The following is a 22,379-nucleotide window of genomic DNA, read 5'->3' on the forward strand; positions in this document are numbered from 1 at the left end:
TAAATAAATACATACAATTTTACATCATAAAAAAGATTGATTCATGCTCACCTTATAAGTGTAAGAGGAGATTTATTTTTGTTAAGAAGGTTATTTTGTTAATTCAGGGTTCATTATTTTATAAATATATTCTTTATATTCTGATGTAAATCAGGGACTATAATGACACTAGTCAGTTTATCTGTAGTGATTAGTCTGTTTTAGATTGGGCGGAGTGATACGCCACAGTACGGCACTAGGTGCTGTGTTGATGTTCTGAAATCCTACGCTGTTGAGCGGACATTGAAGTACACGCAAACTCACGCAGAAGTTGTCCCGTGTTTATCCTACTCACGACCCCAAAAAGGTTTAATTTAATAAGGTAAGGCTTCACTCTACACCAGACTTAAATAAGTAAAGGTTCAGAGCTCAAAACAGGACCGCAAAACGGGACTACTTTCTTCTGAGCGGAGTAATATTTTGGTCCGCGCGGTCGCGGCTGCGGCAGCGGTCGCGGTCGGATGCGCGTTTCTAGTCAACACAATAGATTAAAATTAATAACCCAATATCGCGATACAGGTTGTCACCTCCACGACACGTTTCGTGACGTTTTTGTATCGCGAAATTTTGTGGCACGATATATTGTTACACCCCTAATGGAGAATAATACAAACTTTTGATCAACTTGAATAGTTAAATAGTCTTAAACTTAAACAGTCTCCCCGCTTCTTCACTTCCTGGCTCAATAACGTTGGTTGCTTATTTTTTTCTTTACTTCCTTTATTGTTGGAAAAAACTTAAAAAAAAAAAAAAAAAAAATACATAAAAAAGAAAAGGAATGAGCATGTGAGTGAGTGCTGGAGTTACTTGTTGGGTGTCCCCTGGGTGGACCCACGCCCATGCCTCCGGGGAAGCCGTTGGGGACGGCTGCAGGTCGGACCGGAGCCTCGGGGACCTCTTGTTTGACCAGCGTGGGACACGGGACGTTCCGTCTCATGGCCAGTCCCCCTCCAACCGTCATCTCTCCACCCATGGGCTTGGCGTCCATGGACAAGGCTCTCTGATAGGCTGCTCTCTGGCCTGGGGGGAACAGTCTCCTCTCCCCGTCTAAAACACACACACACATCCTCACACGTTCAGCTTTCATGACTGATACCTGATTTCAGAACAAATGCATTTAAAATGCATAGAAATTTCAGCTTGTTAATGGTAAGAGAAAGATTACTAAGAAATGTGTCCATATCAAAAACCCTGCAAGTTCTATACAACAAATGATGTTACAGTTCAGAAAATCCTAGCTACAGCACAAGACGTGCTCTCAGAGGTCACTTTTCACTGCCAAAAATAAAGACAAACTATGGTAATAGAACGGTGATGTACAGAGCTACGTCTGTATGGAACCCACTTCCCAAACACTTTAAGCAAACTATTAACATAAAATAATTCAAATTGTTAGTAAAAAAACTTCTTGAATAGATGCATATAAAACGTATTTAATTACTTTTCACTGGTCTCCCTAAGAAAACCACTGAAAGACTCCAACTTATTCAAAACTCTGCAGCTAGACTATTAACCAAAACCAAGAGGCGAGAACACATTAGTCCAGTCTTAGCTACTCTACATTGGCTACCTGTGACTTTTAGAATTGATTTTAAGGCCCTCCTTCTCACATACAAAGCCCTAAATGGACAAGGACCAAGCTACATTGCAAACTCCCTAACAAACTACACACCATCTAGAACACTCATCTGATGCAGGTCTATTAGAGATCAGCAAAAGTAGTCATAAAAAGATTGGTGATGCAGCCTTTGTTAACTATGCCCCAAAACTGTGGAATGCACTACCCTCAAATATCAGGGAAGCAAACACCTTAGAGATATTCAAAAGGCAGCTTAAAACATATCTGTACACCAAAGCATTTGATTGACCCACCCTCATCACCTTCATCACCACCTTGACCCACCTTCATCATTAAATACCCTAAATACTTGTTCCAGTTCTTACTGCACCGACTTGCACTTTTAACTTACTCTGCACTGTACGCACTACTGTTTAACTTTTTCTAAACTTTTATATTTTTAAACTTTAAATTTTTTTTAACTGTCACTATTTATACTCCGTAATGAGATTATGATAATTCAAGTAACCTATTAGAACACTAGGATCTGATATGATGTTGATTGATGTTTTTAATGTGTGTTTGCAATGAGATTATGGTAACTAAGTAACCTATTAGAACGCTAGGATCTGATATGATGTTGATTGTTATTTTATACCTTTCCCTTTATTTAAACTGCACTTGCTGCTTGCCTTATTATTGATGTAAAGCACTTTGAGCTACAATTCTTGTATGATGTGTGCTATACAAATAAAGTTTTATTATTATTATTATATAAATAATGTAGATAGTATATGTGTACATATACATACACATATATATATATATATATATATATATATATATATATATATATATATATATATAAATGAATATTTATTAAAAATGGTTATTGGTGCAAACTATGATAACTCTACATTGTTTGAATTTGTTGATGTTATAAAATGTATTAATATGTATTGTTTTATTTATATCTAAATTTTAAACGGAATTACTTTTTATTTTTTCTTTATTTTCTGTTTTTCCTTTCTTTTTTTAATGCTACCTCTTTAGGTTTCCTTTTCATCTTTTGTTGTAATGTACTGTATATTATGTGTTGGACCCCAGGAAGAATAGCTGCAGTTTTGCTGTAGCTAATGGGGATCCAAATAAAACTATAAATCTAGCGACTAGAGCGTGCACTGAGCTGTTAAAACAAGTACGTCTACATGTCTGTATGTGGCACATCAAGCCTTTACTTCATTTACATGATGCACTTGCTGAACCGGACTCACCATGCAAACTGTCAGAAACAGCTCCCTGCTTGTTTCCCACTTCCTTCCCGGCTCTGGAGTCCGGTTCAGGGTAGAAGCCGGCGTTGTTACGGGGGACTCCCAAAATGGTCTCCAGGGTCTCCGTCTAAAGCACAAAAGAGGGAAGGAATCGTCAGCAACAGTGCTTGTGTGGGTGTACTGATCAGAACAGTGCTGAGCAGCAGCTTTACCTCGTCAGACGGCTCCAGCTTCACCTTGCCGTCCATGCAGTGTGGGTCGGAGCTGGTCACCCCGGCCCCCTGGGCTCCTCTGCCCTCTAGATCCTCCAGCTTTGGTTTCATATCCCCCCCTTCCTTAGAGTCGTCCTTGTTGAGGAGATAGTGAAGGAGGGCGTGGGGCTTCTCTTTCTTAGGGCTGTGCTGCTCTTTCTTGGACTCTGCACCCTTAGCTCCTCCGGCGGGTGCGGGTGCCGGTTCCGCTGCGGCAGAATCCAGGCTGCTCTTCCCGGTGGCCTCGGCCGTGATCCGAGCCACCTCGTCCGGAGTGTTCCCGTTCTGCAGGAGTTTGTGGAGGATCTTGTGCTTCTCCTGCAGCGACTGGCTGGACAGATGTCCGGCGCCGCTGGAGGACACGGCGCCGTGGCCTCCGCTGGTGGAAGAGGACACTCCGGTGGAGGAGGAAGGACTCGTGACGCCGGCGGTTCCATCCTTAGGGTCGGGGGTGGAGCTGGGCCCGGAGCTTGCTGTGTGATTGGCTGGCACCAGCTCATCTGTAGGAGAGGTGAGGAGCTGCAAAAGTTTCTTGTTGCACTTCTCAGAGACGCGTCTGTTGGGTTCTCCGCCGCCGAGGCAGGCTTGGCTGTCGGGCTTGTCGAGAGGCCCGTCCCCGGTGGGGGTGTGTGTGTGCTGGGGCTGCTGCTCTCCGCCGGGGCTCTTGGAGTCAGAGTACGGAGGAACGCCGGCCTTGCAGGGGCCGCCTGAAGAATGGTTGGTGGAGTTGATGCTGGGGGAGCTATCAGGCTTGTGAGGAAGAGGAGAGGTGAGCGGCGAGGGCAGCGGGTTGCCCACTCCCTCACTGATGGCTTGGAGAGCGCTCAGGGAGCTGCTGGAGAAGCTGCCTCCGCCTCCTCCTCCTCCTCCAGAGCTACCAGCATGAGTGGAGGTCATGGGGGAGTTCATAGCTGCAAAACACAAACCAAGAAGTCAATCAATCAGTTGTACGGAAGCAATGGAAGTGGTGCTGATCTACCAGTAATTCTAATTCATCTGGAATTAAGCTTGAGTTATGGTTCTGCGTCAAATATAACATAATAATATAACATAATAATATAAACATAACAAACAATGGCAGGTAAAAACTCCCCTAGTGGGAGAAAAACCTTAAACCAAACAGTGGCAAGAAAAACTCCCCTTTAGGAGGGAAGAAACCTTGCACAGGTATTGCATTTCATTAGTGACAGTTACAACGAGCCTCGATGGTCTTGTTCCTCATCTCTGACCGTCACTGATCACTGAATGGGATCAATGGCAGCGCTCTGAATTGGCTGAATGCATATTTATCTGATATATTCCAATTTAAAATTGTATTACTTGCATATCAAGCCCAAAACGGCTTAGCTCCGCATTATTTGCAAGACCTGATAGTGCCTTATGTTCCTAACAGAGCTCTCCGTTCTCGGAGTGCAGGTTTACTCATAGTTCCTCGAGTATACAAATGTAGATTTGGAGGGCGGGCGTTCTGCTATCAGGCACCATTACTATGAAACCAACTTCCAATCTGGGTTAAGGAGGCTGACACCACCTCCACCTTTAAAACTAAACTTAAAACCTTTCTGTTTAGTAAAGCCTATAGTTAGTGTTAGTAAACCTCTAGCTGGTGTTGGTAAATCTCTAGTTAGTGTAAACTCTAGTGTGTTAGAGTCAGTAGTCATAGTTGCAGCTATAGAACAAGACTATAATAGTTAGTCTCAAATATAGCTTGGTGGTAGATATGCTGCTATAGGCTTATGCTGCAGGGGGGCACCGACATGATCCGCTGGGCGGTGCCTCTCACCCTTCTTCTCTTCTCCTTTTCCCTTCCTCTCTTCTCCATTTCCATTTTTATTTATTTGTTTTTTGTCCATCGCTCCTGTAGTTTCTTGTGCTGGCCCCCCTTTTTTCTCTTTTGTGCATGTTTGCAGGCCGGAGCTTCAGGAGCTACGCGGTCCCGGTCCCGGTCCGGAAAAGAAACCTGGACCAGGACCTGGATCATAAGGGGGGACCCTCCTGCCGGAGGCCAGACGACGGTTCAATATTTGGGTTTTGACCAAATGTAGGGGTGATGGGAACGCAACTACACAGAGCTCTTGAGGACATAGGCTCATCCTAGCTTAAAGATGCCATTGTTATCAGCCATGTGACTAACACGCAGACTTTAGTCACATGACTCTGACTAAATGTGCTTTAAAACCTCCATAAATAAATCAATTCTGGACTGTACCTCCAGGGGAGAAGGGGCTGGCTGCTGTCTTGGGGCTTCCTCTGACTCTGGGTGATCCCATGACGTTGTGCGGGGGGCCACTGATCCCTGGACTGGCCTGAGGGGGGCTGGTCATACCCATCCCATAACCAGCGCCTCCAGGAACACTTCCCCCGGCATGGAACTGGCCCATGTGCTGCTGCGGGTGCTGCTGCTGCTGCGGGTGCTGCTGCTGCTGCGGGTGCTGCTGCTGCTGCTGCGGGTGCTGCTGCTGCTGCTGCTGCTGCTGCGGGTGCTGCTGCGGGTGCTGCTGCTGCTGCTGCGGGTGCTGCTGCATGCCATGATGACCCATCTGATTCATGGAGCCCATTTGATTCATTGGGTGCATTTGATTCATTTGACCCATGTTGTTCATCTGATGCATGGAATTCATTTGATTCATCTGATGCATAGGACTCATGTGATTCATCTGGTTCATGGCATTCATGCGAGCAGCGTATGGAGGAACTCCTCTTTGTGGCAGGTTGCCCTGCTCCGCCATGGCAAAGCCTCTGTTCATGGCCATCTGCTGGTTGGGGTTGTTCCCACCCATGTTCTGGGGCCTCATACCGCCACTCTGGTTCCCTCTGTAGCTATTGTGTTCCCTACACAAACAACAAACAGGGGAAAAAAAGAGAAAAAGGTATTGTATGCATGTGACGCAACATCAGAGTGATTAAACTGCGTTTCATTTTGATATGACGCTGTTTGCACCTTTGTAGGAAGTGTGTGGACAGGAAAGAGTGCGGCTCATTGGTGTTGGGATTCCTGTAGAGGTCGGTCCTGGTCTGAGCTGAGACTGGGGTGCCGTCGGAAAGAGAGAAGCGGTAGATCGGCGTCTCCGCATGGCCAGTATGGAAAGCTGGAGCACAAAAAAAAAGAAAGAAAAAGAAACAAAGAGATGAATAAAAACCCAGAAAAGCAGACAATAAACACAGCAACATATAATGAATGAAAGTAAAAAGCTCGATAACCTGCTACCAAAGGCTGAGGCCGAATTTAAGAAGCCAAAGTATACAGAAACACGGACAGAAAACCGGCGAATAACAAATGGCTTTATCATGCCAAAGAAAACAGGCGAATAACAAATGGGTTTATCAAGCCAAATGCTGCCCCGCTGACCCAGACCGCTACCTCTGCCAGCGGGCAATAGTTTCCTTATCTGGTTTGAGGTGGCGATGCATCTACAGCTGAGCAGCTCAGGACCTAACACGGTCACTCACACAAACGTACGTTGGGGGATTCATTTGTGTTTGCATTTAAATCTAATCAACCTTTATTTATACAGTAGATTTCAACAGGCTAAGTTGACTAGAGTGCTTCAAAATATAAACTATAACACATTAAAAAAAGAGCAAAAATAAAAACTTATCAATGAAACAAGAGATAGAAAAGTGATATAGTGCTCGTGAAAATAACTTATAGTATCTTTTTTTTGGTCTGCATATATATTAATGGTTAATACCATGTTGGTAAAAACCTAAGGCGCATATATATATATATATATATATATATATATATATATATATATATATATATATATATATATATATATGTATGTATGTATGTATATATATATATATATATATATTTCACCTAACGGTATGCAAAATACAGTATATGGTTGGAGGATGCATTGTGTTTGTGTGAATGCTGTCTCCGGTCTGGGCCTTCAGCTGGTACGTGCATGGATTTGTTTCCAACGTGAAAATTGCTCCTAATCTTGTACTCCGAGTGTCCTTTAAGACTTAACGGAGACAAATTACCCCCTGTTCTTTAAAGACTAATAGTTTCCTGGGATTTCCATGAAATGGCTGATGTGGCCATGACCATGACCATGTCTGAACATACAGGAAACGTCTTTTACCGATTTGTTCACAGCGCCAGGTTTTAAGAAGAGGGAGTTGACTGCTCGACTCCCCCCGTTTCAAACCGGGTGCTACATCAGTGGTGGACCTGGTAGGATCCACTAACATAACTTATTTTGTCCTCCAGTTTCCTATGTTCATACATTTGTCAAATTTTTTTTTAACATCACTACCGTCCAAACCCTGGTGCTTTGTTTGCGCTCGTATGGTTATTAATCAATACATCCACTAGGTGGCAGGGATGAGGCCACTCCGGATAAACAAACATGGTGACTGTGGAGGAGATAGCTTTTTTGTAGTAATGTTGAGTAGGCAGAAATAAAATCAACACCGGGAACAAACCACTGAAGAAGAGTTGATACATAAGCAGAGTTCTATCATTTTATCCATGCTCAATATTGTTCCCATGACTTCTGTTTTTTCGATCATTTTTTTAAGCACCTAGATGACGTGTAAAAAGATGGATAAAATCAACATAGGGCATCACCATATCGGTTTCAAATGCTGACCATAAAAGGTCCTATATCCTCCGGGGGAAAAAGGTAGCCGAGCATTAAGATGAACACTGAAGAAACAGACAGTTTCTTCACTTCTGTTCGCTGTGTTTGCATACAGTGTAGGGGTGTAACCAGTACTCGAGTTGAGGGGGGATGGCATCCCCCCCTGAAATAAAAAAACAAACAGTCAAAATCATCCCCCCTGTAAAACTGCCATCCCCCCTTTCCATTTCTTATGTCATTTCATCAATGAATGTGGTTTTACTGCTATTTCAACATTTAGTCATCACCAGAAAAATAACTTATTTGACCATTTTCACCTGTTTCAAGTAAATTTTCACTTGAAATAAGTAGGAAAATCTGCCAGTGGGACAAGATTTATCTTCTTATTACAAGCAAAAAAATCTTGTTCCACTGGCAGATTTTTCAACTTATTTTAAGTGAAAATCTACTTGAAACAGGTGAAAATTGTTGTTTTTCCAGTGATGAGTTGTTTTAAGTGTAATGAGATATTTTTACTAAAATGAGACATTTTAATTAGAAATAAGACAAATATTCTTGTTAAGATTGTGAGTTTTTGCAGTGATCCATTTTACTTATCCTGTGAAGGACAGAGTCATATTGATAAGTTCAGAAAAGTGTTTTTTATTGTTGTGTTTTGATGTATTTGATGTAAGCCCAGTGGATATTTAAAGCTTACAGAAGGCTGCATTTAACTGCTGCTATGTCATTCCTGCAGTATTTCTGCAGGTGTTCTGGTCACTGCTATTATTTGTAATATATTATATTATTTGTAATCAGCACAAATTATCTGTCCCCATATGAGAAAATCCACCACCCCCCCTGATTTTTTTTTTTACAACTCGCGTACTGGGTGTAACAATTTATTGTACTAGCCCAATGGATTTAAGGGCTTTGATGGACGACATACCGTCTTGATAATGGCGTTTGTAGGACCACGGCTGCCCGTCACTTCTATTGAGGAACATCTGCATGCACCGTCTGACCAGGTCCTCCCAGCCTGGACGCATCGTGGTATGAAGAGTGTTCTGATGTTCAATTTCAATCAGTTTGCCTGCAAAACAAGATGTACAATTACTAAGACGCTTAGCAAGGCACGTTTATTGTATAGCACAATTCAACACAAGGTAATTCAAAGTGCTTTACATCAACATTTAAAGCAGCAAGACACAATTAAACAGTAAATAACAAATAAAATGATAAAAAAAAAGGTAAAATAATAAAAAGCACAAGTTGTTAAAAGGGCAGTAGAGTACAGCAGGTTCATCTCATTCTTACAATGGCAAAAATTACGTTTCTATACGGTCAAAACGTACAAAGACCAGGTCAAATAGAGTATTACAAAAGTAATCTGTAACAATTCGTACGGTATGTACGTACATATACCTCCAAAAACATCTCTTATAGTAGGTATATATAGTAAGCACATCATCAACAAACGCCATTTCACATGTAATCTAAAGCCATAGCAACACCTTTGGAAGCTGCAATACCTCAAAGCATTTACAAATGTGCCACTTGTGTTTCCTCTGGGCTTTGTTGGACTACGAGTGTTTACATGGGAAGTTTAATTCCTCTTTAATTCAGAATTAAAATTAAATCCGATTTAAAATGAGTAAAAATTATCATGTAAACACCTAATTCTGAATGAAAATGGCCATTCCGAATTAAACTTTAATAAAAAAATAAAAATGTAATAAATAGCTTGGAGGACCTGGAAAGAATTAAAAGAACAGATGGCAGGAAACATAAAAATTGTGAGCTTTTCAAAGTTGTAGCGGCTGAGTTAGTTTTTCTTCCGGTAGTTTAACTTCCGGTCCCCCCCCTATCCAATCAGAACCTTCCCAACCCCCAGACCTGGAGAGGAATTGGATAAACCCGAACAAACGTGTTTTCCATGTAAACCTCAATTCCGAATTACTATTTCCATGTAAACTCGAAGGAAAATAGTTTCATTCTGAATTATTTAATTCTGAATAATAAATTCCGAATTAAAAAACATCATGTAACCGCGGCCAATAATAGCAGTAAACCTCAGCAGGCATACAGATGTTTACTTGTTCTAGCCAAGGCTGTCAAACCTTTAATAGTTCAACTATGTGACATTTTAATGACAATTATATATATTCTGAAAGTCTCTCTCTGCTTATTAGAGATCAATAATGTTCACGTCTGTCGTTTTATGGACGAACAAACAGTTTTTTTGGGTCATACCTCATAAGTATCAGAATTCTGAGACTTTTTATCATTTATTATCATTGTCCTTTAGTAAATACATACAGAACAGCCGACACTTACCAGAAAGCTCATGGCGGGTGGTGAACCTCTCCGTCCTCTCCACTGCCGTGATGCGTCGTGCCACGCAGATCATACATGACTGTAAATCTAAGTACAGAGCCGGCACAAGGTTAGATGCCCATCCGAGGTTAAACAAGAACAGGAAATATTTCCTTCATCACACTTTACAGACCCTCCCACTAAGAAAATTGAACTTTAAAGAGAAAATGAAGTAATAAAAGTAATGAAAATAAAAATGCTCTGCAGCAAAAGAAAAAAAACAAATCTAATAAAACTACCATACACATGTGCAAGACACAGTCTTATTCAGTGCAAAGTTGTACACCGCACCTACTATACTACGGCTCGACTGGCTAAATTTTATGATAGTGTAACTCCGACTTGTGATAGGTGTCAACAATCTCCTGCAAACCTAATACACATGTTCTAGAATTGTCCTTCCCTATATAAGAAAAATAATAAATAAAATAATATAATAATAAAGCCAGATGCTCTGAGTATTATTTGTGGTTGCTCCCACTTCTCTCACTAAGTCTAAAAAGGATGTACTGGCTTTTGCTACCCTGCTAGCCAGAAGATTAATTATAATTAAAGCTGCAAGCAGCGATGAACGGGCCCTCGTACGTGCAGTTTTCACCAATAAAAGTCAAGGACCCAAAACTAAGTCCGATGACACCACCCATGACTCTTTATGTCAAACCATTCAAAAGTTATGGCAGAAAGTAGGAACTATCAAATATGGACCAATCAGATGAAGGGGGGGCGCGCTTTTTGGCTGAGAAAAGTAATGCGCGTCGTCGCAGGATCGAGATGCACATTTAGATGTATAACACACCTGGGTGCACGTTACGGTTCGGGCGAAGAAGCGGCCGAAGAAATGGCATAAATTGTGCCAAAATGACACGATTCATTCAAAATGGCCGACTTCCTGTTCGGTTTCGGCCATGGCGCCAAGAGACTTTTCTTTAAGTTGTGACATGATACAGGTGTGTACCGATTTTCGTGCATGTACGTCAAACCGTATTGTGGGGCTTGAGGCACGAAGTTTTCTAGGGGGCGCTGTTGAGCCATTAGGCCACGCCCATTAATGCAAACCATTAAATATCAAATTTTTCGCCAGGCCTGGCTTGGTGAAAAATTTGGTGACTTTTGGGGCATGCTTAGGGGGGCAAAAAGGCCCACATTTCGTCGAAGAAAAACGAGGATAAAAACGATTAAAAAAAAAAAAATCCTACAGATACAATAGGGCCTTCGCACTGTCATGGCTCGGGCCCTAATTAATTGGAAATCAATACCGCCCTGTTATGCCCGCTGGATTAGAGATACCCTTTATTTTCTTAAATTGGAGAAAATCAGACTGTCCTTAAGTGTCTGCTCCGGGGAATTTGGGAAATTATGGGGTTGTATGCCGCTTTCTCTGGATGTCTGTTGCCATCTCTATTGCAATTCACTATTACCTCACTGATGTGCCTGTGGTTTTTTTTTTGTATTTAAAATGTAATTAATAATTCTCATTACAATTCTTTATTTTTTATAATTGTCTATTTCTGTCATAGTTTTATTTATTTATTTTTTTTATTTATCCATCTTATTATTTTATTGTGGTTGTTCTAGAGTTTTATATAAATTGTTCGGGTATGCTGCAATACTTAAGTGACCACTATCTTTTTCTGGTGTTTTCCTAAAAGAAAAATGTATGCTTAACTCTCTGTAAATGTTTTAATATAAATTGTATATATCTGCAAAACCCAATAAAAAAAGTTGGAAAAAAAAACAAAACTACCACACACACACACACACACACACACACACACACACACACACACACAGCTCTGAACAAAGCCTTTACCATCTCCCTCTTCCATCATGGCCCTGGGCTGGGTGAGGGCGAAGCACTGCATCGTCTCGTATCTCTGGCCTCTCGGCCTTTCATCCGACAGCCCATGACTCTGACCGTGAACCAGGTTCACCAGCATACGACAGTTGAAGGTGTGACTCTTCTGACAGGGGGCCTCTCCGCCCCACGGCGCCCCGTTAGATGCTGTGGATGGAATAATAGGGAAAGGCAATGAAGCTGTGACCATCACTGTGTGTGTTCGTTTCTGTTATAGAGGGTCTGCATTGACGTCACTTCCCCACTGGACCAGCCCCCTTACTGGCACTGAGTGGCAAAAATGGCTGCAACTAGTGGAGAAGACGGGATAACAGCCGATTATCGGCTTAAATTAGCGTCAGTTGGTCTTGACAGTGACCTGTACAGTTACCAAGAACCAGTGGTCCATGGACATTAATATTTGGTACATTTACCCCAAGAACCAGTGGTCCATGGACATTAATATTTGGCCACGAATCCAGTTTCCTGATATTTATATGTACTTAATTTCTACGTCGGGGGAAATACACGAAGCAAAGCTTGGAGGCATAAAAAAAGTCTTCAAGGCAGGATTTGTTGGCGAAATTAAAGTGATGAGGACACCGAACTTTATGATTTGACCGTTTAACGTTAGCTACCCAAAAATCCAACATCACCTGATACAAAATGGGAACCACAAATCCACGTTTCGATGCCTGGAATCCAGTTGTTTCTGTGAATTGCAGCGATCCATTTGTCTCTCTTAAGCTTATTTTTCGTCAGTCTGTAAAACGATAACTCCGAATTCTTGCTAAATCTATGAGTACAGTCGATCGCACAACAGCTCTTTCCCATTTTAGATGTTTTCCAGTTGCTCAAACTGAAAGTTTTTCTGACACTCAGTGGGCGTAACCCGCTGTGAAGTCGCATCTGTGACGTCATGCACATTCCCTCTATTGCTTGTCAGTAAGAGGCCCTCTTGAAAGGGTTTGCCCCCTTTACTCACCGTTAGACTTGGGCAGGTTCCTGTGAAACTCCTCTCTATCGTCATCGTGGATGATGCTGTACACGCTGGTGCTTATCAGCTCCTCCTGCTTGTATTGCAGGTACTGCGTCACATTGTCTGACACAAAGACAATGTTTCCCTCTCGGTTAACAACAAACAAGAAGCCATCCAATGCCTAAAGGAAAAAAAAAAAAAAACCACCAAAAGTTGACAGCTGAATGAAATAAGCACTTCTAAATGAACATTATTTTTGAGTTAATTCAATTTAGCCGCCCTAAGAGGTAGCTGAGACGTATCCGTCAATAAGGTGGTGGGTTAGATCAGTGACCGGCAGCATCTGCTACCCCCTGTCTGTCCCCGGGCTGACCTGCAGGAGAAGTGGTCCCAGATGGTCTTTGTCAATGACCCCTTGACCAGTAGAGGACACATCTGCCTTCTGCACATCGTCGTCACTGCAAGAGCTCTTTCCTAAAGAGAGATGGAGGACACTGAGCTGCTGATAGAAAACCTCTACGTTTACAGTCTACAGGACACTCTCAGAAAATTAGAATATTGTTCTTTATTTTCTGTAATGCAATTAAAAAAAAACAAAAATGTCATACATTCTGGATTCATTACAAATTAACTGAAATATTGCAAGCCTTTTATTGTTTTAATATTGCTGATTATGGCTTACAGTTTAAGATTAAGATTCCCAGAATATTCTAATTTTTTGAGATAGGATATTTGAGTTTTCTTAAACTGTAAGCCATGATCAGCTATATTAAAATAATAAAAGGCTTGCAATATTTCAGTTGATTTGTAATGAATCCAGAATGTATGACATTTTTGCATTACAGAAAATAAAGGACAATATTCTAATTTTCTGAGACAGTCCTGTAGACAGTTTCATAGCAACTTCACATGATGCAGCTCAATAGAAACAGTTCGAAATATCTAAATGCATTAACTGCTCATTTCATCCCCTTTTCATTTATTTATTTATTTTTTACACTAACGCTTGTCATAATGTCAGTCATCGTTTCAAGTATGTCGCTTACAGAATCCCTAATTCACGACAGTAGTTTCCACCAGGTGGCAGCACAAACCCTAGCACGGATGCTGACATGCCTTTCTATTTTTACCCACCAATGTGTGGCCGAGGCTTTGGTACATACAACTCAACATAGCAGGGTCATCTGTGGTGCAAGACAAGCCATGAAACTGGTTGCACAGGCAGATAAGGAAGAAGCCTCAGACTTATTGTGAGTGTTAAAAAGAACCACTTGTGGAATAAAACGACACAAAAACAAACAGAAAAAGAAAACAGAGATGGATAGGTGGGGTGGGTGGGTTGGGAGGAAGAAGAGAGAGAAAAAAAAAAAAAAAAAAAGAGGAAAACAGAAACACTTCATCACTTTCATCCTGTAACTATGGTAACCTGGCTGAGCAACGCCATGACCTTCTGGGTAGATTCCAGTATGACTGCTCTCTTCCTTCAACATCCACTTGTCTCCACAGAGCTGGTATCAAACACAGGTGAAGGTAATGTCTGCCTTTGCATACTTAATCATTCCTGCTCTGCAAAATGGTCTAGAGACTGACAAAACACTGTATAATATCCTATTTCTGAGTCTCTGGTGTCAATGGATGGATGGATGGATGGATGGATGGATGGATGGATGGATGGATGGATGGATGGATGGATGGATGGATGGATGGATGGATGGATGGATGGATGGATGGATGGATGGATGGATGGATGGATCTTTCTAGGAAATAATTTGGTGATCCAGTAGCAGCAGTTTAAGCAAACTAACAACAAACCACACAACAGTAAGAGCTCAACAACAGTCAAAAGAGGGTCAATAACATCACAAATGATTTAAAGAAGCCAAAGAGTATAACTAATGTTTATACTTTCAGCATTCACAAAGGTCCTAATGACACAGAATTATAGATAAAAAAGATATAAAAGAAGGGGTCAAATAGAAAGTTAACTGTGCACGTGTACAAGAGAAAGAGGAGTGTACGACATAAATGAGAGCATCCTTCAGACATTAGTCTCCTGGAGAGAAGTAGAGTTTGGAACCAATAAAAATACACCGTCGATGACGGCCTTGAGCCATAACCAGCTGGAACTGGTTTCAATTACCTGCCACCATTTAAGCTCAGGCTACAAGCAGTCAGTAAAAAAAACAGAGGACAAAGTTGGTATGGAGTGGTGTGGTAGTCAACCTGGCTGTTGTTCTCAAGTGTCCTGGCCATGATCCAAACGCATCGCTGGCATCTTCTGGCCTGCAGCATTAAACTAAGTCTCCCATTTACCACCTAAAGTAAAACCTAAAACATGAGCCGAATCCTGCTTTCTACGCTTCTGTCTCTGCCCGGGACCGGGAACTGTAGAGAATGGGTTCAGAGCCATTACCTTGCTCTTTGATTTGTCTGATCTGCCTCACGGTCTCCTTGAGGATGGCACATTTGTCAGGCTTGACGTTGAAGCTGTCAATGTTAGAGAGGTTGGCAGAGATGAGCTCGGCCAGCTCCTCGATGTACTTGCTCTCCTGTTCCCTCCGACGCTTGTCACACCTGCCGGGGAGCCATGGGGGGGATTAGACATGTTGCTATGACAACCTTACCTCCCTATGTCCCATCCGTAGGCAGGATGCACGGTCAGAGGGAGCTCGGTATGCCTCGGATATTTGGAGGGGAGCAGAAAAATCTTTGAACAAAGGAATGTGTATGCGCGACGTGAAGTGGGAAAACGCCATCTCACACACTTTACTGGTGTTGGAAATAAAAGCATCAGCTGACAAGAGGGACATGTTTGGTGCATTTCATTTAACACAAGTTAAAGCACTCACCCCAATCCTGGCGTGTCACAAGTGGACAGTTTGCGTTTGCGGTCGGAGCACAGCGGCTCTAACGAGTTGTCTCCGATGCCACTCATCTTCAACGCATATCAGCCCCTCAAAGTACACACCTGCAGACATGTAGTAGTCAGTGTGCTGTTATATATTCATATTGGTGTGGTACAATCTGATCAGAAAAAAAAAAGGTGGTTTAGTTCTTATTAACACCCCCCCTGAACAAATCCACTGGAAATTAATATCTATAAATCAAGTGACTTTCTGTGTTATAAAGACAGACTGTCCATTTAGTAAAGCAGCCTCGGTTTCTGCTCCACGTTTTATGGGAGTGAAAATTCATCTGTTCCACTGTGAGGAGCTTCTGAATACTGATCATGATGTAGTGATTTGGAGCCTTGGGGGAGATGGGTCATCCTGCGTTCAGCCAGCCTACCCGCGAGAATGAAACCACTCTGTTAGCAGCAGCAACGGCAGCCGCAGCAGCAGCAGCAGCAGCGGCAGCCGCACACGTACACATCGCTTATACAAACCGTTTCCAGCCCACTTGCATGCTGGGGCAAGTTTCAGCACAGATTTCTTAGAGAAGAGCCCGTAGCCACTATCCTACCCAGGCAGATATTCGCTATCTTTGTCCGACTTCCTGCGACTGCACAAGCTTGTTGAGCCTTCAAACAGAACCCTTCCACAGTGGTCGCCAATAACTAGCTGTATTTATCCCACTGAACACCTCTTTCCTCATCGTCATCTAGACGAGCTACGATGCATTCTTTCCCCAGGAGACTATCTTTGATTTCAGCCGTACTAGTACTAATCTGGGGACCCTGCCCCGGTCTTCCTGCTCTGAGACTGCCCTGTGCTCGACCCTCTGAAGTTCACATAAGAGGAAACTGCTGGATCCAGCTTTTAGGGGTCATTTCTAAGATCACCCCCCCCTCCACCGAAATGTGCACAAAGCTGTAGCATTTTGGCTGCACATCCAAATTGTTCCACTTCAGCGCCAGCTTGGACTTTGTGTCTGCTTGTGTGAGTTCACACAAATGGTCCGAGTGGGCTCATTTCAGGGAGGAAAACTGAAGAGTGGATGGGAGAGACATTATGCAACTGGTGCTGTGCGACTGCAGGCTAGGACATGTTGCCTAGTCCTCTCTCCACCACAAACACTACACCAGTCAGAGCAGCAGGTCTCAGACGTACACTCACAGTCATAAATCTGCATTGCATGACTCTCTGTCTGTGTACCAACCACCTCTAAATCTGCCTGTCGTGCTCTGGCTGAGACTCCCGCTGCCCTAACTTTTTCTTCCTTCCTTTCCTGGTTGATTTCTATCCTAAAGCTCACCTCTGCAGCAGTGGAGAAAGATGACATCAGCCCTCAGTCACGCTCGCATCCTCAAACTGACAACCAGCAGAGCTGAGGCTGCTGGGAGCTTTTCTGAGAACAAGGAATACATTGCCAGGTAGAAGCTATGCTTGAACAGTAAATGTGAACATGTGTACTGCTGCGTACAAATGACAGTAAAACATTTAATCCGTCAGGTGAGTTGAAAAAAACTGAAACTGACAAAGATGTGCTTCACAAGTTCACACATTTCAATGGTGACATTTTATGACTGCTGAACGCTTGCCACGACTGAGATGAGAAGACAGCGTGACTGGGTAGGCAATGCTCCTTAGGACGAGTGAGAAACTGAAGCAGCCCCAACGAAACCACAGCTGAGTCTCAACAAGCCTAGCGAGACGGCAAGGACCTGAATCAGCCCCACCTGACGAATCAAACGTAGACTGAGACAAGTCTGTTGTTGCAGAATGCATCACAGAAAACATGCAGCTGCTGCACGTCATAGTTTCAAGTCAAACTGAGTCTTTAATGGGTTGCTATCGAAGGTTTGCCACATGCTCACCTTAGCCAGTACAAACTCTAGTCAAACTCCATTCAGGATCTATGAGACCTCAGGGTCTTAACAGCTTCTGAAAACAGAAACAGAAAATAAAAATCATCAACTATAGATCTCTGGAGATGACTGGTTGTCTCAACATGGTGACTTCCTGTGAAAATAGCATTAGCTCAAAATGTTTATCCTTTCACAAATTCATGGGAAAAAGAAAATTTCTAAAATTGCACAGGGAAGTCTCAGCAGATAACATCCTGTTTGCATTCTCAGCCTGTTCCACAACGTCATAACTTCCCTTTCCTGGAAATGTGGCCGCCCATCCACCCCATTAGCATATATTCTCTTTATCAGTTTGGTTCCCTCTCACTGTAGTTCTCAGATAGAACTGGTATGAAGGCCGCTGGCCACCAGGGGTTAAACAAAGCTTACTTAACTCAGCACCAAGAATATAAAGCACATCACTCTCAAAAACTGTTATAAAATTCTGACACAATGTATTTCAATCATTTTTAACAATACATTTCATTCAGTTTCTTAATCTTAAACTGTAAACCATAATCAGCCATATTAAAATAATAAAAGGCTTGCAATATTTCAGTTTATTTGTAATGAATCCAGAATGTATGACATTTTAGTTTTTTTGATTGCATTACAGAAAATAAAAGAACTTTATCACAATATTCTAATTTTCTGAGACAGTCCTCTAATCTCTATTTCTCAATATTTTTTTTTAATAAACATGTACCAGAAAGCTGTAAGAATTATAAAACAAGTACGGTACTTTTAGTAGCTTGGTTCGGAACGATGACCGTAAACAGAGCGCACATGTCCCAGTGTGTTTTTCTTCAATCTTACAGAAGTACATTTCTCAGGAGCCAGACCAGAATATGTCAATCTGTTTACTTCGTTTTATATTTACCGTTACCAAATTTGATTTTCATAATAAAACTTTGCTATTCATCATGGACGTTTCAATATCTGAACATCAGAAAACCCTGCAGAGGCCTAAAGCAAATACTGAGGAGGATTGGCGTTTAATCACCCGTATCATAACAATCCTACAGCCGGAGACAAGGCTTTATAGGCTCTTTTTTTTTTTTTTTTTTTTTTTTTTTTTTTTAAATCATAAAACTTAAGAAATGTAATATACTAAATACTGATTTCTCACGACACGGTTAAATTAAAATGAGACAGAAAAAAACATTATGTGACATGTGCATTTAGAATTACCCCCTTATAATTCAACTAACTGCATTATCACAGACAAATGCAATGTGCAATGTGCAAGCTGCTGCACCCCCCACCCCCACACCCCCACACCCCCACGCCCCCGACCACTGATCACATCAAGTGGAAAAAAAAACTGAGCTGCAACTGAGCTAATTCTGCAGCTGAATAATTTAAAACACAGAGAGAGAGGACAACACACCTTCTTCTATCAACTGCCCAACGACAGCTCAATAACCATTAGGACACTGTTAATTACATCCAGAGATTATGCAGAATACTGTTAAACTTTAATGATGCGTGTGCCGTTTTAGTCCCGCTTTAGTAAAGCAGGTATAAACACGAGCGTGAGTGGCTGGTGGAAGGGAAATGTAATTCAGACTGGGAGATATAGGCACCATGTGATTAGGGACCACAGGAGGAGGAGTCAAGGCATACCGAGCAGAATTAGAATAAAGAGAAGAGGAGGACGGAAACAGGGAGGGGGAAGGGCGGGGAAGGAGACAGAGCACCAAGTGAAACTGTGTTCAACACAATTTGGGGGGGGGGTGAAATGTTGACACTGTTGAAGTCATTGGCTTTCCTTACATATATGGGTCAATGACGTGACGCCTATATTTTCTGAAACAGATTTTATTTTATTTTCAAAAAAGGTTTAAATGGATAAAAAAAAATAAAAAAAAAAAAACATATACCTACCTGTCCCACATATGGACTCACTTGAATTTTACAAAAAATACTAGTTATTTGGGATTTTGTTGTGGTTTTAAGTGTCAAAATGTCATGTGGTGTGACCGTCCGACCATGACTTTTGTTTTGAAAACTTTTTTTGAAATCACTCTAAATGTTTTTAAATCAATCTTCCGCCCTATCTGGCATGATTTCCGAAGTGTCTTGTAGTGTGTAAGATTGCAACACATTTGTATTTATATTTCCATCATAATATACAAACAAAGTTTGACTGATGTCCATTTTATGAAATATCATGACCATTAAAAAAAAAAACATCATTTTTGTATAATACTGAAAACTAATACTGTCAAGATGTTAAGGAAATTCATTTATTTTTATATGAATCATGGTTGCACCACATGACCTTTTTTAAGGCTAGTGCCAATTAATCTTGACAAAAAACTCAATTTAAAACTTTTATATGAATTTATGTGTACACGACACTCTTAATGTTTGAACTACTGCAATAGATATTCTTTTTTTTTATTATTTTAAAATGGACCTGTTGAAAATCCTTATTCGTCATTGACCCATATACATCTGCATCAACTTGAACTAAATGTCAGAGGTCTGATCATTATTTTTATTATAACAAATCGGTCCATCAACTTCCTCTAAGCCAGTTTCAGTGCATGGAGGCAGATCAAGCACAGAGACCCAGACCCAGACCCAGACCCCCCCCCCCAACCTCCCAACTCCCAACCTCCTAACTCCTCAGGGAGGATGCTGAGGCGTTCCAGGCCAGCCCAGAGATATCATTTCTTCAGTGTGGGTTTTCCTCAAGGCCTCTTCACGGTTGGGACATGCCCCAAACCCCCCCTGGGGGGGAAGGGGACCAGGAAGGCTTCCCTACCAGAGGAACCACATCAACTGGGTCTTCTGGATGTGGAGGAGCAGCAACTCTACGTTCTTAGATTTGACACGTTATTCACCAGCCTGAAGGTGAGTCGGGAGGCGTGTGTTCAGCAGGATGAAGTACACCGTCAGACAGCTGTTATCTTCAAAAAGAAGATGGATGAACATCAGGATGAGCGTTTTTTTGGCCGGCTTTTACTTCTTGCAAAGCCCCGGTTTGTCATTTTTGTGGCCAGTTGTTCAGACAATGGACCATCCTTTATGGTTCCGGACATACAGCGGTTTATGGCGTCCTCGGCTCCGAGGCCGAGTAGCTTGTGGATCCCTTCATCTCCCCAGTAACTCATCTTTCAAATATATAGGCCCTACCTGTGACCCCCTCTTTCCTTATTTTATTTAGAAAGGAAAAAAAAAACCTCCCGTTTGGTTAGTACTCAGGTTACGTGAGCAACAAATGCCTCCCACGGCCCGCCACCCTGCGTCAGGTCTGTTTACATCAATCCTCACCCACGATTAAGTGTACCGTCGAAGGAGAGGTACTGGGGGAGCCATCTCAACACGCCACCTCGGGTTGGTCAATGTCAAAAGGACAGGCGATGCGCTACATCTGCGTGTTAAGCGCGGGGTATCTGCCAACGTAAAAGGGGTGCGAGTCTCTGCTGAACTTCTCCCCCACCTTGAATGGAGAGTCCAGCTGACCTCAATCTTCGGTTACTACCCAGAGTTGGTGACAACTGAGGGTAAAAACGTGCACAGACCACTCAATATTGGTGCTTTTCCATTAGTACCTACTCAGCCCGACTCGACTCAGTTTGGTTCTTTCCCACCAGGGGTCTAACGTGTCGAATAGATACTTTTCTGTATCTATTCTACCGAGGTTCTAAGCGGCTGAGTCAGCTGTATCTGACATCATCACACTACAGGCCACCGATTGGTCGGGGGGTTGGAGTCAGACGTTTGAGTCAGGAGGCGGAAATCAGCGAAAGAAAGACTCTGACGGATTCTTGTTAATTTTATTCGACCAGCAACGGAAGCAGAAGTCTGTTTCATGATCCAACTCTGAGGTGCAGATGTTCATAAACCTGGTGCTGAGGAGAGAATTAAAAAGGGATCTAGACGGGTGATGAGGAACGACCAGATCTACCAGGAGCTCTGTCACTTCATAGCTGCTCACGGCTCCAGCTGACTTTTCAGCAGCGCCGAGACGAACTAAAAAGCGTTGCCGCTTGAAGCTTCTCTCACTCCCGTTTTTTAACTTGATATCAAACACAAGCCACAGACCCAGCAGCACATCTATCATCTCCTCCAGGTTCTACATCTTTAGTGTTGTAGTCTTCTTCGTTTAGATACACAATCAAATACGTCACAGCAGCTTCGCTCCAACCTCCTACTTCTGCTCCAGGTGCTGAATTGTTATGGAAAAGAAACCAGGCCAAGTTGAGTCGAGCCGAGCTGAGCCGAGTAGGTACTAGTGGAAAAGTGCCATATCAGGTATCCCGGTATTTGTGTTCTGCTTGGGTTTTGGTTGTTTGTAAGCACAATACACACCACACGGCAAAGAGAAACAGCTGAAAAAGAGAAGAAACGTCTTGCTTTTGTCGTGGGCAATGACGTTTTTCCGTCCAACAATCAAGGGATTGTATGGTGTGACGCCGGTAGAATGGCCCTAACCGGGCCGTACCGTCCTCCTATGGACCTACAACTGAAGGGGGCCCAGAAATGGTGCGGCTTGCCTCGATTGTATGGAAAACAGCGTACCCGACCGTCCCTGACCAAACCGCTCAGTGGAAACGGGCTCTAGAGATGGTATAGAGCAGCTGCACTTGGAAGTGCTCTGGTTTTGAAACACCGGGAAGACGTAGCACAGTTGCTGCAAAACCACTCTGCAGGACTGACGTGAAAGTAAGCACTCATTCTAGACAGGAGGTTCAAGTAC

At 42.5% G+C, this 22,379-nt stretch overlaps 1 protein-coding gene across 4 annotated transcripts in view; it reads right to left on the reverse strand.

Moving 5' to 3' along the window:
• Positions 1-22,379, reverse strand: part of ncoa3 (nuclear receptor coactivator 3) — a 57,656-nt gene that overhangs the window by 14,670 nt on the left and 20,607 nt on the right. For 2 of the 4 annotated variants that reach the window (XM_061728059.1, XM_061728055.1), the window contains exons 2-15: positions 17,639-17,705; positions 17,077-17,169; positions 15,732-15,850; positions 15,296-15,456; positions 13,256-13,356; positions 12,889-13,063; positions 11,880-12,071; positions 10,031-10,117; positions 8,643-8,786; positions 6,061-6,208; positions 5,329-5,951; positions 3,081-4,030; positions 2,872-2,995; positions 847-1,086 (exon numbers count right to left, since the gene is read on the reverse strand). In XM_061728059.1, the coding sequence (XP_061584043.1) occupies positions 847-1,086; positions 2,872-2,995; positions 3,081-4,030; positions 5,329-5,951; positions 6,061-6,208; positions 8,643-8,786; positions 10,031-10,117; positions 11,880-12,071; positions 12,889-13,063; positions 13,256-13,356; positions 15,296-15,456; positions 15,732-15,817 (3,031 nt within the window). In that variant the 5' untranslated portion in view covers positions 15,818-15,850; positions 17,077-17,169; positions 17,639-17,705. The remainder of the gene's footprint in view (positions 1-846; positions 1,087-2,871; positions 2,996-3,080; positions 4,031-5,328; positions 5,952-6,060; positions 6,209-8,642; positions 8,787-10,030; positions 10,118-11,879; positions 12,072-12,888; positions 13,064-13,255; positions 13,357-15,295; positions 15,457-15,731; positions 15,851-17,076; positions 17,170-17,638; positions 17,706-22,379) is intronic. The other 2 variants (XM_061728057.1, XM_061728056.1) reach the window with 2 other exon arrangements.

Source organism: Cololabis saira, chromosome 8 (assembly GCF_033807715.1).
Source record: "Cololabis saira isolate AMF1-May2022 chromosome 8, fColSai1.1, whole genome shotgun sequence".
NCBI classification, from domain to species: domain Eukaryota; kingdom Metazoa; phylum Chordata; class Actinopteri; order Beloniformes; family Belonidae; genus Cololabis; species Cololabis saira.